The sequence below is a fragment of the Ictidomys tridecemlineatus genome, chromosome 3 (assembly GCF_052094955.1).
Source record: "Ictidomys tridecemlineatus isolate mIctTri1 chromosome 3, mIctTri1.hap1, whole genome shotgun sequence".
Classification (NCBI taxonomy): Eukaryota; Metazoa; Chordata; class Mammalia; order Rodentia; family Sciuridae; genus Ictidomys; species Ictidomys tridecemlineatus.
The window spans coordinates 164,360,997-164,379,004 of NC_135479.1; the positions used below are offsets into that span (position 1 = coordinate 164,360,997).

At 36.1% G+C, this 18,008-nt stretch overlaps 1 protein-coding gene across 1 annotated transcript in view; it reads right to left on the bottom strand.

Annotated features, from left to right (window-relative positions):
• The window catches only part of Zpld1 (zona pellucida like domain containing 1), a 56,914-nt gene that overhangs the window by 19,640 nt on the left and 19,266 nt on the right, over positions 1–18,008 (bottom strand). Inside the window, exons 2-5 of the mRNA XM_078044310.1 lie at positions 17,894–18,007; positions 4,385–4,605; positions 1,487–1,668; positions 443–515 (exon numbers count right to left, since the gene is read on the bottom strand). Of these exons, the coding sequence (XP_077900436.1) occupies positions 443–515; positions 1,487–1,668; positions 4,385–4,605; positions 17,894–18,007 (590 nt within the window). The remainder of the gene's footprint in view (positions 1–442; positions 516–1,486; positions 1,669–4,384; positions 4,606–17,893; position 18,008) is intronic.

Here is an 18,008-nt window from a genome sequence, read left to right on the forward strand (position 1 = left end):
CATCACCAAAACCCATATTGAAAATATTAACACATTCATCACCAAGTATGTCTCCAAGAGAAGTATCATTCAGACTTTCCATACATCTGTATCACAAAAATATTGTTCCCCAAATCTTGACCCTGACCATGGCTATACACACGGGTATACACATAAATAAAAATATACAAAGAAATGTAGAAAGACACTTGGATAAACTATTACAGAATCACATTCATGATATAAAATTTGAATCATTTATCAATGTTTAGAAAATGTAATGGAATTTGTACTGTACCTTTATGACTAAGATATATGAAAATAGAGGTAAAGGTGGGCAAATGTTACCAAAATATAATAGGGTTAATATGACTTTCAGTAGATTTTTATATAAAAGCCATTCACATAAATGGCTCCTCAAAACAATGAAAAGCAAAATAACATCCTTCACCCATCAACTTACGTTATAAAGGAGCAGGTTCAAAGTGCTGACAAATGTTCCATTGTTCTCTCTCACAGAAATAGCAGCTGAGGACCTAAAACAGATTTAGAAGAGGGAAAGCAATGGTAGGATTTTAAATTAGAAGTTTTAGTTATAAACCTGAATGCTAGATTTCAGGCAATGAAACTCTTAGAGTAAGTCTGACATACTTTTAAGTAGGCCTGGAGTAGGTGTACCATTTAAATCATCAAAAGATAATCAAAAAGCAAAGAGGACCAAGTAAAGGAAAGATTGTCCTTTATGATCTTTTCTATTTATAAACTGATCTTTTATATTTTGCATTATGTATATGAGACTTTTTGCAAAAATAAAAAAGAAAAAGAAAAAACAACTATTTCATAGAACTTGAATCTGATACAAATACACTTTTATCAATTTGATTAGAAGTTTCTGAGATCAGGAATTTTGCTTGACCTTGTTCATGGCTAGAACACTGCATCAGCAAATAGCTAGATGTATAATAAATATTGATTGAATAAATGAATGGATTTCTGTGGATAGTAAAGCTGAGGAATGTGTTCTGTGTGAGGGTTGGAGGACTGAGTGTGAGATGCTTCCTTCTACATCAGTAATTTTTTTTTTCTTAATTATTTTTTCTTTGTCTGTAGGTCATGCCACATTCCTGGAAAATTGCAGGTGCCTGTGCACCTCTGTAAAAGTCATGAAGACTCTGTCATCTGGAGCAGCACAACCCAAGAGTGAGAGCGTACAGCAGAAGGACAGGTAGGACCAATAATGTGGTAACCAAATGCCTTACATATTGGAGGCACCACAGAGCCGTCAGAACTATTCAAGTAACCCTGGCTCTTAGGCAACTGGAACAAGGAAAATATAAGACAGGCAGACAGATCAGTGGATGGATATCAGACTTAATATGGCTTTCATTACGTCGTTTGAGTTTGGCTATTCTCAACAAATCCTGCTAACTATAAAAGTCTTTCAAAAATAAGAAATGACCCAAACACAAGGATAATATGAGAAAGCAAGAATAAAACATGAACTCACGAAGCAAGCTGGGTATTATTAACCAGGTATTCCAGTGGATAGCTACAGCTAAATTTGTAAAGAAGTCCAGGTAGGTAGCTGATGATTGTTGGTGGGTCTGGAGTATCAATATATCCTGAAATATTTCCTATTTGTACTGAAGTTGCATTTCCATAAGCACTGACACCAGGAATTGTGGACACCTGTGAGAAAGGAAGACCAAGTTCAGTGATTCAATGGTTATATATAAATGTAGGCACTTGATATGCAGATGAAACATTAGATGAAATCATTTCTAGCTTCTGGTTCAACTGTAACATGCTGTGGTTTTTAAATTATACAACATAATGCTATTTATAAGTGATTAAACATCTTTTAACTAAATGAAACCTTCATATTTGCCAGACACTTTACTCATATTTTATTAATGAGAGAGGAAAAAGATTATATATCCAGAAAGTTAAAATGAGTAAATAAAAGACATTCTGGCATAGTGTGAATGGTCCTCCCTATTAACTGTACCCTGTTTCCACATTAGTATCCTGTCTGCAGGCTCCCACTCTTAGCAATATTTCACCTGTCCCAAGCTCTTGTTGCTCTGGCCTTTGTGGACAGGCCTTGTGCTGCCTCTCCAATCCCCACTTGGCCGTGCTATACCTTACTCCACAGGATCTCATCTTCCCAGGTTAACATCCTCTGCCCCTGACTCCCCCACCTATAGGGTTTATTTCTATCACAGCAGCAGGTACAGCACCTGAGCATCCTGATCACTGGGCAGAACCCTTCCACATCCCCAGAGCTCTCTGTGAGCAGGACTATCTGGGTCCTGTTCACTTTCACATTTTCAAACCAGCACCAGCACTGTGGGCCTCACAAATAATTTCTGAACCCATAATAAAAGTCCCAAATTTTCTGAGGATTACTCTTCCCAGCATTCTTCCTCTGTGGTTCACGGAGATTCTGATTCCCTTCTGGGGAAAGAGTTAATGAACTCCAGTAGTTAGAGGAAGATATTTTCTCTGTGTGTATTTTCTTGGGACTGCTCAACCTTCTTTTGATTATAGAATCCTACTAAAATCAAAGAACCAGCAATTTAGGAATAATCAATATTTCTGATTTTCCTCAGACCAGAGAACTTTAGATATAGTTTCTTTTCCCACCATGACAAATACAATAGGGCACTTAAGAAGTATTTTCACCAGTTCTAACTGATACCTGCAATACTTAATTTCCAGCAATAGGTTAGATAAACTTCACGTGTGAACCTTACAGCACGTGGGAAATCTGAGGCAATCATCTAGCTAATTCATCTATGGGGCAAAAATGCTTGTGAATGAAAAGATTTTTGTTCTAATCCAGTGATTTACTAGTCTACTTAATTTTTCTCATGGAAGAGTGCCTTTGGAACAGACTCCAAAGCCGGTGACATCTAAGATGAAAAATGAAAAATAAGCAAAACTTCCTCTCTTCCCACTGTTAGCCTAGATCACTAAGTATACCTATTCTGTCTGCAAACACATACACACAGAGTAATTTTTATATCAGAATTCTTCAGCTCTTAAAAACAATGTGAAAGCACACCCAGAAAGAAACAGTTTTCCTGGCTTTTCTCCTGGATTATTTTCTAGGCAGCTGGACAAGGTGACTTGAATTCTTAGAAAAGGCTTTGGAGGGTGGTCAGAGGAGGGGAGTGCTGCTGTCTCCACGTCTCCACATGGGCTCCCTCCCTCCACAAGGAGACAAGACATGCAATAATCAACCTGCTTCTCTCTCCCTTAGGCCCACTTCATAACCTCTCTGCACACAACTCAGAGAGATGAATAAACGTTTTTAATAAAAAGAGTCAACAATACCCAACCTGCAGGCTTGGAAGCCGTCCTGGGCACAATATTCTAACTGCCCTTTGGGAAAAGATAAAGAAAGAGATTCAATTAAATTCCCTGTCTTCCAGCTCCCACCAAATCTTAGAAACCATACCCTCAGAATAACCAAGGTTTCCCTTTTAATCCCAAACAATAATTGTGAAGAGTAAAAGCCAAGGCCTCCTTTTTTAGTGGGCAAAGTGGTCATGCACATTACATCCCAGTTTCTGTCTTTGGTAGGATTTACCAATGATCTAAACAAGAAAAGTAAAAAAAAATAGTACAAACCTAATTTCAGTGTGACTAATACCCCCATCACAATACATTCACTTCAACTAATTTTCATTCTCTGGAAAGATAATTCCTTATTCAATTCTATTTTTGGTTCAACAAGTGAATAAATAAATGAATGGTGTAGACTGCTAGTCCTCATTTGGTATGGAAAATCTCAAAGCACTCTTTTGAATTGCAAAATGATTGAGAAGAATGCTAGTAACATTCCATGTAAGAATGCACGGGCCTATGCTAAACATTTTGAAATGCTAAGGATAGTCCCACACAAGAAAGAACTTCACATTAGCAACACTGGCAGCCCTCTTGCATAAAGCACTGGTGAACATGAAAGTGAAGAGTAAAAGAAGAGTTCAAATTCCTCATTTTATCTTTAATCATTCAGAACAAGGTCACTCCAGCAATAGGCCAAGTGGTTCACAGCCAAACTCACTGCAACATTGCATGACCATATACTTCCATGAAGCACAGAGCTAATGAAAAACTTTAGAGAAATGCCCATGGTTGTCATTCACTCCAAAGAATGATGTTCAAAGAGGCACAGCTGACCTCAGACCCTCAATGCCCCATAAACATAACTATAATAAAAGGGAGAATTGTATACTTGGGAATGCAAGCTTCAAAGTTAAAAGAAAATGATGTGTCCAGTTTTATCACAATTTTTTCTTGGAAGATAGACTAGGCTTCTGATTATTTCATGAAATGGTGAGTTTTTTTTTTTAATTTATGACCCTAGACCTAGCACACAGTGTCACACTAATCTTACCACTAAGTTGTTTCCACAGCCCTCCAAGGTGCTGAGATTGATGATGAAAATGACCACTGCTGGAAAGGTGTTGTTGTTGACGAACCCCCGGCAGTGGGAATCCCCATGCCTTCCATTCAGTGCCAGATCCGTTTCAGAATACCCCGAGAAAAGTACTGTGCAAAAATTAATCTTCATCGTGATAGTCTGCACTCCACAGTAGACATTGATGTCTCTTTCAGCTGAAACAAAAACATAAAAAAGCACAGTAGAGTACACGAATAAATTTTACAAACCATGATACATTTATCATCATCTTAGTTTAACTCATTTCTAAACTTGAACATATCATAACCCAGTGTGCAAGTTATTAGAAGAGTGATCAGGAAAAATAGTCTTTGATTTGGCTATTTTAGGAGAGCCCTTCTGACTGTAGGGATTATAGTTCACCTCTGTTTCCTTGTGCTTTCTGTTCAGTGGATGTGCATTAAATGTCTGTCCAGTACTATTGAAAGTATTGAGTGGAAAAAAAAAAAAAAGCAGGTTACTGAGGAAATTCAGAACTAGAGTAACTGAATTATTCAGATCACCTGTCTAAAATAAAATTCAGTACAAATGATGCATTTTCCCAAGTGAAAAAAGAAGCAGTTAAAATCCACCATAAACCAAATTGTTAGGCACTTTGGTATTTGACAACCCATCTTATCCAGAAAGTAAAAACAAAAGCCATCTAGAGGAATTAGAGGAATTCCTTTTTATTTGTCCTGTATTAAATCACATTAGACAAAGGGGATGAGAAATAGGGTGCTGATATTATGAACAGAAATGCATACCATGCTCTAAGAAAATTCTAATGATTTTGCATGCCAAAAAAAAAAAAAAAAGGAATGAAGTAGGCAGGAAATGTAAAGCATAATTTGCATTGTTCTCTGTGACTCCAAGAATAAGAGCTATCCCAGGTCTGTAGAATAGAGCACAAGCGTGAGTGAATGTGCGAGGGCACACACACACACACACCACACACACACACACACCACACACACACACCACACACACACACACACACACACACACAAGATTTCCATAACTTCACTAATTATTTTTCCACATATGATAGAGAGTTTGGGATTCTTCACTGGCAGAAGATTTCACTTTTATCAGTTTGGTGACGTCTACGAATTGAATTGTATCCTCACCCCCAAAACTATAGTGAAATTCTAACCCCTCCTTGTTCGGATTGTTTTTGGAAATGAAGTTGTTGTTTAATTAGTGAAGTGAAGAGAAGGTCATACTGGAATGGAGAGGGCCTCCAACTGAATAACTCTGATGTCATTATAAAAGGAAGTACTATGAGGAGACCAGGCAGAGAGAGAGCACCAGGTAAAGACAGGGTTGGAGCCATACATCCAGAAGCAAGGCACACCCAGGATGGTCCTGGCACACCACCAGAAGCTGAGAAGAGAAGAAAGGATGCTTCCCAGGCTCCCAGAGGGAGCACGGACATTCCTTGATATTGAGCTTCTGGCCTTCAGAACTATGAGACAATAAATTTCCAGTGTTGTAAACCACCCCATGAAACAATAAATTTCTATTGTTTTAAGTCAGCTTTGTTGTATTCTGTTACTGCATGCTAGGAAACCCAGTACAGTAACCTCACCGCCTTCTAATTCTGCTTTTCCCTTTAAATAAAGACACTGACACAAGCTTCAGCTTTTCAAAATGTGAAAACAAAGAAGAACTGACTATTTGGAGAATTTACCTTGGTTGAAATCCAAACAAATAAAACATATTTTGGGCAAATGATAGGAAATTCACTAAGAAATAATTAAATGTCATCAAGATTTTTATCATAGAATTAATTTGCTTAAGTAATTCAGCCCTAATTTAACAGTAGAAGTGTTCAAAATCATATTTCTTTGGAATATTTCTTCTCTATACATTTTTTTTGCCAGCAAAATGAGTCATATTTTGAGGCTGTAAATAAATATGTACATAAAATTCTATGTTTGGTAATAGGTTTAAACTCATTGTAATTATACGTAAGAAAAGGACAGAATTTTTTTTTCCCAAACAAAAGGCAAATACTAGGCTGGGTATTATGTAAAATTTCAAGCAATATTCATTTTATGAGTAAAAAAGTGAGATAAATTAGTTAAGAATACATTTTATCACTATAAAAATAATACATAGCATTTAAATTGAGGGGGGAATATCTCTATACCCTTTAGCAACATTAACTGTTGCAGTGTAACTATGATTTCTAAGTGATATTCTTTCCTAAAATAGTATAGTTCATTTCAAAAAATGCTTTTTGAGTATCTGTAAGCTTTAAACTACATCTTAAACTCATTGATTTTTCTCCATCTACTTGCTATTCCTGGGCCCATTATCGTTATCTTTCCACTGGAACATTGCATTAATTTCCTAACTGGTTCTTTTACCTCCACTTTCAACCATTTTGGTTAGTACAGTTGTTAACACATTAATGCAGTTATGTCCACTTCTCCCTCAGATCTCCAACAGTTACTCTTTTCACTTAGTTCGAAGTCCACATCAAGGCTCTTCATGATCTGCCATCTGCCCAGCACTGCATTCTCACTCCTTCTCCTACCATACTACTCCCTGTATCTGTTACACTGAGTGTCTTTCAGTTGTCTGAAAGCATCCCACAGAGTGATAGAGTGATAGATGTCCAAATAGTGGTTATCCCCTAGGGTGGAATTTTCTCAAGAAAAACTTGAGGGGAGATAAAAATGTTCTCTATCTTCCTCTGGATGGGGTAATATAAATGTATACGAATGTAAAAATTTCAAACTGCATTAAGACGGTATAAACTACTTCAGATTGGTGCATTTTACTAGGTATACATTACTCCTCAGTAAAGTACTGTGAGCATTTAAAAAATCATGACACAGCTTTATTCACAAGATCTTCATACAGTGCTTTCTTCTGCTTGAAACACTCCTCTATCCCCAAGCCTTGATTAAGTAACTTTACTCATCTATTAGGTCTCAGGTTTCATTTCCTTTTCCCAAAGATTCCCCTGATCACAAATCAAAAGTATGCCACTTTATTTTACATTGTCATATTGTTTTTAAAACATTTGTATATTTCTCCAGTAAACTGAAAGTCACAGAAAGAAAAAAAAAAAGCTGTTATATTCACTGATGCACTCCATGAGTAATTACTTAATTACTCAATAATTACTGGACAATAGATTGCACTGAGGGTTTAAAAATTAGTCATCCAGAAATAGGCAAAGTGGTATAGGCTTATAATCCCAGAGACTGGAAGACCATGGCAGGGGGACTACAAATTCAACACCAGCCTCAGCAACTTAGTGAAACCCTGTCTCAAAATAAAAAAAAAATAAAAATAAAAAGGACTAGGGATATAGCTCAGTGGCAGAGCATCCCTGGGTTCAATCCTCAGAATCAGAAAAGAGAGAGAAGTAGTGGTCCTGTGTCTGTTCTGAAGTGTATCTGAGTCAAGGAGGAGACACATTAACGTGGCCCACATTGACAGAAAGATCCATCCAGAGAGCTTTCAGGTGGCAGAGAAAGCCAAGCTCACCTAGTTAGACCAGCTGGTTAGGAATGCCTTCCTGAAGAAGATGGCATTGATTTTAGTTTGAAGTATCAATAGAAGTCAGCTATGTAAGGGGAAGTGTGAATAATGAAATATGCTCAGGCTGATTGGGAGCCAGACAATTTCATTTTCATTAGGCTCTAATATGCAAAGGGAAAAATGACAGGGAAGGAGACCATGTGGCAGGCACAAGAAAGATCAGAGGAAACTTTTACAAAGTGATCTTAAAAAAACAGTTTCATCAGGGTAACAAAATGTTTACCTGAGTGTCCAATCCAATCCCCAGCTATTAGAGAGTTCACTGAGAATTTGCTTTAGGCTCAGTGAACAAGTTTAATTGCACTGCATGATAAAGTAAATATATATCAATAAATATGTCACCAAAAAGAGATACGTCACCGAAAAGAGGTATCTTTATCCTTAATTTAAACCAGCCCCACACTTCAGCTTCCTCACCTCTGTTGGATGGGATTAACTGATGCTGAGAATACCTTAACAAATGGAGATGACTGCAATATCAAATGTAAAGCTCTCTTTTGCTTTCTGCTTTACAACTGAAGACTTGTAACCCCTGTATTGGAACTGAATCTGCTGTAGGCTGATCCCACCTGAAGATATGGTCACGAATTAAAGGCTTTGTGCAGTGTAAGAAAAAAAGATCTGTTCAAATCCAATCTAAACCAGTTTTCTAAAGACTTTTTACTAGCCTTCAGAGAAAAACACATTTTTTTTCTTTTTTTCTCCTGGTTATAGATACTAGAGACATTCATCCAGCTAAACTTTACCATTTAGAAGGCTTTGAGGGGAAAAAAAATGATACTTCATGTTGTCAAAGGACAATTTCTGCCAAAAGAAGAGATTTTATTTTTCAGAGTTACTGAATAACCATTGCTTTCAACAGCTAAATATTTTGAGTTTTTTTACTGTCCATGACTGGCCTGAGTTAAAACATTCCTTAGTTCAATACTTGAGTATTAAACAATGAGTACAAGTTAATGACAAAAATATAAAGAAATACATATTTTTAGAGGATGATTTTTAATATTTTAGGTATAAAGATACCAAATACATTTAAGCTGCAGAACTGCTTACAGAGCTGATGTAGTTATATTGCCAAAATGGCAATATATTGCCCTGAAATTTTCATCCAAGCTATTTTTATAGAAATATTTAGAATACAATATTCAATCAAATTGGTAAAAATAATGTTCTATACTCCACTCATATATCCATCAGGAAGTGGTATAGTCAGTCTGTCTCACATTTTCTAAAATTATGCTAATTCTAAATAAGCTGTCACACTGCCAACCATCTACTTTATCATGTATGAAAATGTGTTCTGCCTTTGAGATTCGTAGAATAAAGTTACCATGTAAATGGGATTCCAAGGAGATGGATCCCATTCCATATATGTAAATCAAGGTACTGCACAACTTCTTTATCCCTGGTTGTCCTATTCCTAGAAACATTATTCCCATCTTCTCCTTGAGACACACTTTCAGACAATATATTTGCAGCATATCATACATCTATCTGATAAGCATAACTAATTTTGTTCTTTCAACAATTTCAAAGTCAACTTGCTTAAATCCAGCAACATCCTAATGAAGCTAGATTCTATTAGATTTTGATTCATGGAAACATTTTCACCTTATCTAATTACTGTTAGTGGGATACCTATACTTCCTTTCACTAGCATTAGATGGTTTAAATTTTTTTATTATGTTATGAAATAATAAGCACACAGATCAATTCAATTAATCATACAATTTTCACAAGTATGTTCTTTAACACAAAGACATCAGTGCCTCAAAATTTGGTTCAAAATGTCCCAAACTACATGCCATTTCATGTCAACAAATTACTCAAAAGAAAAGCACCTGTTGTATACATATTATGTGTAAGTCTCTGTGCCAAATAGAAGATGAAAACATTAACAAGATACTCCAGTATTCAAGGAGCTTTGGTTGAATAGAGGAGGCAGAGGAAAATAGCCAATTGCAACTAAGCCTGATATAGAAATGGTAAAGGCTTGTGAACAGTATCAAATATACTGTACCAAACCTGTCTTAAGTACAGTGTTTGAGAGGTGATTGTTAGGAAGGAATGGAGTAATTCCAACTGGCTAAATTTGATAAGAATTTAATTTAAAAATGAAATGAAGAGAAGGTGTGTCATTTATGGTCGGGTTTCTAACTTTGGCATTTGAGTGAATTATTTCTCAGGACCAAGAAGTCAGGATGAGAAATTTGATGAGCTTAGTTTTTGAGAGGACATTCAAGCATAAATGTAGAGCAAGTAGTTGGAAATATGAGTATAAAATGCCAGGGAAAGAAAATAAAAAACATAAATTTGAGAATTATAAATACTCAGTATTTTCAATAATTAACCATAACAACTTTGAAACTAGCCATGAGAGCACTCAGGTAAAAATAGAAATAAGCTGAGACCAGAAAAATTGTATGAAAGTTGCCTTTCAATGAGACTTCCCCTAGTTATCAGGATAGAGTGCAATCATCCTCTTGTGTCCTGTCCCATGTCACTTCAATTGTGAGTCTACTATATCATTTACATTTTATCTGGGAGTGGATATTTGCTTTCTTGTTAGCTTATGAACTCAGAGAGAACTCTGGGTTTTGGTACGCGGCAGATATTTACTAAAATACTTTTTACTATGATTTTTTCATAAACAGTGTTCATGATGTCTAACTCTTTAATATCAAATTCCAAGATTCACATTGAGAATATACACACAATTGAGGTGGGTTCATTTTGACTGTCCAGAGCTCATATTTCCTTTCTGTCCTTTGCCAAATGCCTGAGATGATTCCTCTGTTTTCAAATTTTGGAATGAACATCAATATTCTTAATCACCAAATTTTCTGTGACTTTAAAAAACTCCATTTATTTGCAGATGTTTGCAATTTGTTTAGGTATTTTAGTCTTTTAACTAAAAAACTAAAGTCTTGGTATTAGTTTTGTTAAGTAGTTATGTTACATCAGTTGTATTGATGACTTTAAACATTTCCCCTTAACAGTGATATATTTTGCTGATTTCTATTACCATTAGCAGGAACAAGTACGTAATTTCCAGGTGGGGATGACCCAAACACTGTGGTTTCATTCATAAAGCAAACAAGACCATTATGAATACCATGCTCTAAATATATTCCTTATACTTAACAGTGCAAGCAAATCACTGGAGAAACTTGTGAAAATGCAGATTCTAATTCAGTAGATATGAAGTGGGGCCCTGAGTTTCTGTTTTGCACAAACTCCCAGGTGACGCTGATGTTACAAGTCTTTCAGTCAATTGATTAAGTCACAACTATGTATTCTGACTGGACAGAAGCTCTTAGGTGGATTCCACTTGGAGAGGTTAAGCACGCCCATCAAATATCTTTGTATGATCACATGCTCACAAGAGGGACAAGTTCAGATATAAAAGGGACAGGATGGAGAGAGACATAAATCATGCATAACTCCCTTCCTTGTCTAAGAACTTAACTGGTTTTAAATCTCAGTGAAAGAGATCGCATAAAAGTCTGTGAAATGGAGCCTAAGACAGTCTACTTCAGTGCTCCCATGGCAACCTGTGCAACAGAACTGGGAAGAGGATCCGTCTTCTCCTGCTTGCATTTCTACCCCATTCCACAATCACAGCACTTTAATAAGTAGGTGAGGCACAATGGCCCACTTCAAAAGCCAGCTATGCCAAGTGGAGGAGTTTCTCACAAGAAACTCCAGTAGCAATAGTAGTGCCTGTGCCTCTGTAGCCAAGGAGTTCCCAGGAAGTGTCTACTTCCTAGACATGTGTGAGATGCTGCCCTGGGGACTCTGAAATAAAGGAGAAGACACAGGGACCCCTGGGGGTGAGGGTCCACAGCGAGCAGGTGGAGACAATATGCTTTTAGATGCAAGGATCATGTAAACAGGATATACTGTATCCACAGGTATTTAAGAGAAATATTAGTTTAAAACTGATAGTATAAACAATAACCTATTCAATATAGTAGGACACTTCTGTATGCTGAAGAGTGACATAGAAAATTTCATATGGCAATAATGTACTTCCTGAGCTCCAATAAACATTCTAATACTAATTTATACCATCTTCGTAGATTCTAAGAGTAATTTATACATATTTTCTGCTTCTATTTCTAAAATGAGCATGGTGATATTTGTACTACAGAAGCTTACAAATTGACTAAGAACAGATGCTATGTGCATTATTCTAGCTCATTTTTAAACTTATCTTTCCTCTCACCAAGTTTTTATACAAGATTGAGATTCTGGTACTAAAACAGCAAGAAGTCCTAAAGGGGTATTGATATTTCATCTACGCAAAATACCAACAGCTGATGAATTTGAAGTGGATTAGGAATTCAAGCTTTCTCTCTACATTGAACAGGTTTCTTGTCACCTTAGTTTTTCATTACAACATCTGTTTCTCGTTAGCAAATACAAGCTGTTGTTTCAGTGCTGTGAGAAATTCATATGCAATCTGAGGCAAACTTTGCATACTTAAAATCATACTAGCTGCTCCACACTTTGGAACCAGAAAAGTTTGGTCAACTTTTTCAGGGACAGGGGAAAAAAATAATGTGTGTGTGTGTGTGTGTGTGTGTGTGTGTGTGTGTGTGTGTGTGTGTGTTTACTTGTACAGAGGAAGTATAAGATTCATGCAATAAACAGTTTCATTAAAATACAGTGGAGTATGGACCCTGAATTATCCAGTCACTGCACTTGCTAAATGCTCTCTTCACTACACTTTATCACTACAGATTATTCAGAATTTGGTGTCATCACCGCTTGAATCAGTTCTTCTGTCTCATCTGGACAGAAATTGTAGTCACAGGTGCAAGACAGAAGGCAGGCATCCTCCTGACAACTTAGAGGCCAAAACAGTGCCACTGAGCACTCAAGTAGGAGAACAGTCCTCTCTTGTCTGCACAGAGGTCCAGGATATATCCCTGAGACAGTTACTTCATTCTCCATGTTTACTTCATCTTTGGGCAGAGAACAATGCAATTGTTAAGCAAAGTCTAACACAAAATTAGTTCATTTTCCTAACCCACCTATGAATTCTATCCATTAAATTAATGATTCTTGATTTTATTTTCCTTGCAATTTCTTTTTAATTTTTTTTCATTGAAATATTAGTAGGTGTTACCATATATTCTCTTAGTCAAACAGGTCTTGAAAAGGAAAACAAATTGCCCTGCTACATGACTTCAGATTCTTAAATATGGAGGTTTCTCCATCCCTACATCATTTTTTAAAAAACTGCCATTCAAAGTTTATTTTTAGGCTTTGGCATTTGTTAGAAAGTGTTTCAGTTTTATAGCTTTGTCAATTACTAGCTTTGCAATATTAGAAGCAATTTTTAATCCTCAATTCCTTACTGTAAAGAGAGGTTTAAAAAACATTGTGTATTTGTTGAGAGGAGTAAAAGAGAATTCTGTGATATTCCTACCATTCAATATATGGAGCATATTGCTTCCTTCCTTATTAGTGTTATTTTAAATAGAAACCAAATTACAAGTTATATAACACAGAGTTAAAATGGGCTTCTTATAACATTTTAGTTCATCATAAGACAGTGTCAGGCAATTAAATCTCTGTCACCAAAAACCCATTTGCCCCTTGGTCATATCTGTATCATTAAATAACTCTATAGAGATCTGCATGTTTAGACTAAGTCTCCTACATCATTGCTGTCCAAAATCAGGTGCTAGTGCCAAAAGACATCCATTAATCACAGTGTCCAAGCGCATTTATCTGTAGGTTTTACCTGGCCAAATAGCTTTTTGGTACTCCAACAGTCAATTGTTTTGAGTTTTATTCAGGGAAGAGCACAACTATAATTTCAGTGAAGAATGAGTCTTTTCTTGGCTATTGGCCTCGGTAGGCAAGAGTTAACTACCTTTAGAGTTAGAGGGTATCTCTTTATATTTAAATGAATTAGAGCATAGGGGTTATCTTGGCCCAAGAATAAATGCCACGGAAATTAAAGAAAATAATTCTAATGCCAAGAAACAGCAAAGGTCAGATAGGGTGAGATGATTACTCTCCTCATTATTAACATTGCTTTGCATTTAGATAGCCCCTTTCCTTTGCCAGTCTCATTCTCATTCTGCCTTATTGCTCAGGGTCTGAGCAGCTTGTGGAGCTCCTAATGACATCACAGATGATCCCGAGTGGAAAAGAAGCCAAAAAGTCAAGAGGGCAATGAGCAATTAACCTTTAGGCTTTATTTGTTCATTTTGTTCTTCCTGAACACAACATGCAAAAAAAATGGGTATTAAATAATACCTATAAAACTTAAATCCTCTTCTGGAAATTCTAATTGTACTTGTTTTTAAGATTTTTGTTTTTTTAAATACAAATCTTTAATTATAACAATGGTGTGAGGGGTATCTTTGTATACATGTTAGGAAAGTTTGGCTATTTGTTGCCAGAGCCAGATAATACTAAATATTAGCCCCAAAAGTGCTAATATTTGTAAAGAAAAATTCAAATTAAAATAAGAGGTTTGACTTTCTCTGTTGAAAGTAAAAAACTCCTCCCCCTGTCTTTTCTTAAAGCATTTACTTTGGAGAACTTAGAATTTGTAAATAATTTCTTCTCTCTTTGAAATATATATAAATCCTTTTTGAAACCAAGATAGGAATTTCATAAACCTTATGACCCAGAATGTCTTTCTCAAGGACCAGGGAACCATCACTTAGAACTGTAAACATTAAGGAAAATAGCACCCATATCTCCCAGTAAGAAGATGGGAGCCAGACTTAGTGTGAGCCTTGCTTCAAAGTGCAAAATTACCTCCTGTCATAAAGACATAAGAAGTTAATTTTTCTACTGGATAAAACCAATAAGCTAAAACAGATGGTCACCCCAATTACCAGGTGGATCTAGGATATGTGACAAATGGTGCTGTCATGTCGTCTTACTTGAAGACCAGTTATTGCTAATCTTGAAAACATATATATATAATGGGCTGCATCTTCTTGGATATATAAAAGGGTGAGATTTCTTTCTGTCTTTGCAATCTTTTCTTTATTGCCTGTGACGTGCATCACATTCTGAGTTTAATGCTTGTTCAATGATAAAAGTATTTCTTTATCTACCACCTTGATAGAGAAGATTTGGGGATTGGGAGAAGATTTTGTTTTCAATGCTATTTCCCCAACATACAATTGTGCTTTACTTGGAAAAATGGATACCAGAAGATAACCGAATACCCTATCATTTGTTCTTAACCATAATATAGACTAGTTCATCTGATCAATACATTCAGAGATTCTGCCAATACGTGTTTGGGGCAAAGTTGTAGAATCCACATATTCTAACTATCCAATGTGATTCTGTTGCAAATTTATAAATGAACACTTTACCATCATTTTTAAAGATTCTCCATATGATAAGCACTTCTACTTGCTATCCTAGGCACTCTTTGGTTGTTCAATATGTTTTATTCACACATCCATGTACATATAACTGGAACATAGCTAAATCCTCTCTGCTGAGCAAACTTTCTACATCTTAGCTTTCTCCCCACACATCACAGGAGCAGGTCTTGATCACCTTTCCTAGTTTCATGGGCCTCTGGCCTGATTCCTCTGAAGGCCACCATCTCCCACTGCATGAGGAGGGGACGATGATTAGCACCTCTCACTCCTTCTGCCTGTTTCTTCATTGTTCCTTCTCTCCTAAATCAAAGAAACAGCTGGAACTTTGCCAAGGTTGACTCCCCTACCTGCATCACTCATCTCTTCTGTATTTTCTTTATTCTTTTCATCAATTATTTCCTTATTAGTATTTCCAATCTCTAAATGCTTTCCCATCACTCAGGAATCTCTAGTCTCAAATACACTTTTCTCATTTCAATTTGTGATTCAGATTGATCGTTGTTTTCCTTTACCATAAAGTTGTCTATATCATCTTTTTGAAGCCCTTTATTTTTCTGTCCTCTATTAATTGCCCACACAGCAACAAGGAATTCTACTCCCACATAGCTATCTTCAGTTGTTCCTTTCTCAGACTTAGGTACATATTTCCTACTATTGGATAGAAGTTGCCACTATACTTTCTTTCTTAAAAAAAACAAAACAAACAAACAAAAAAACCTATAAGCTATGATTTCCAAACCCAAACGTCCTTTCTAAAGCATGCAAGTGTCCTATATTTTTGGTGTCATCTAACAGTATCAACACCCAGTTGTTCAAATTCAATGCATCCTCTGGTCTTCCCCTCCTCTTATCTCTCCCAATCCAATCCCTATCAAGTCCTGCTGAGTCCAGCTTGAGGACCTCATGAACTTGCCTCCTTCTCTTGCTCCTACCACCCCTGCCTTCACAGTCTGTTTGTTCCTAGTCTCTTCTTTGTTTATTCACTTTTCCCAATGTCTGTTTTCTAAAAAAAAAAAAAAAAAAAAAAAAAAAAAAAAAAAAAAAAAAAAAAGTGAGCACATCCAACCTCTTAAAATGTATATTTAAAAAAGACCCAGTGACTCTCCAAGGTCTACAAAATAAAAGCAGAACACTGTCATTACATGGTATGATAGACAAAGCATTCTTGCCAAAACACTTAAACCTGCATTTACCCAAGCCTCTAGCTCTAATTTACAGGCTACACAGAAAAAAAGGAATGTGCTGAATGATACCATGGGTTTGCAATCAGTGAAATCTAGTCTCAGAAATATATTGAACAAGCAACCAAATGAGAGGCAACTTAGCTGAGTATTAGCAAATACCAAGGAATTATTAAAAATATTGGGTGTACACATGAAATAAATTTCTTCTCCATCAGATATATACACTGAAGTATGAATAATAAATTTCCTTTAAAATATTCCATGGATGGAAGTGATGAGGAAAGAGAGAGAAAATAAAATTTATAAATGTTGATCATTGATAAAGGTAGATGATAAGTATGAGGGCTTTAAAAAAATCTCTATTTTTATATGCTTGAATTTTCCATAATAAAACAAGTAAAAAAAGAATTAGTTTATGATATTCAGAACCATTAATGACTCTTAGCACACTTTATAATCTTACCTTTAAGTGCTCCCCACCATGACTTCTATTTACTTCACAGGCCACAAACTTGGACTTGGTCTGGGCTTAGGACATCATTTAGAAACAAGCTAGGATTTATTCTGAGGTAGAAATCTCACTTGTAACTCCCTGCCCTTTGCTCCACACAGGTGTGCTATTGTGCTAGCATGCTCCAAGCACAGGATTTAGGCAGATTTAGAGAAATTACAGTATGGCCAAAGGTATTCAGTTTGCATGACAGACATGGAAAAGTAGTTTCTGATTCCTTAATGTTTATTTTATGAGTGTTGAATCATGGTTCTATAAGTCTAGTTAATATAAAATGACAAATACTTTAATGCAATGTGCAGAACTTTCTCACTGAGTGCAGATTTTAGGAAGCTGGGGAATATGTCCACCAATAGGGTCAGAATCTCATGTCTGTCACAAGTTAATGGGTTTCTGTGAAATTCATTCTGCAGCTGACCTGTGTACTTTGATGATGACCAACATTTCATTGACAGAGTATTTTGAAGGTGTCACATAATATTTCACAGTCATTTTCTTAACCATTATTCTTAAATAAATCTAGTTGCAGATAAAAAAGTCCTCCAGCAAATTTTTGAATGAAATTAGCCTCTCCCAATTTCACTACCTATGAGTCAATATACTTTACATTTGTGAACAGCCATTATAATAATATTAACTTTGATGAACACTTTGTATGTTAATGTGGGTATAAATTACAATTCCAGAAAAATGTCTCTTGTCATTTGCATTTGTTAATATCTGCTTAATATAAAAGGAGAGATCCCCATCTTCCCTATGTATTTAAATGATTTACTGTTTTAACATAATCACTCCTTTCAGAAGCAATTAGTGCATAGATTAGGTTCCAACTTACCAGGAAATCTACTGTGGAGGTTGGCATCACAGTTGTAACCATTGAACTGAGCAGACACCGGAAGCACTCTAATTGTTAGAAGCAGCAGCAACCATATTTGTTCCATTGCAGCACC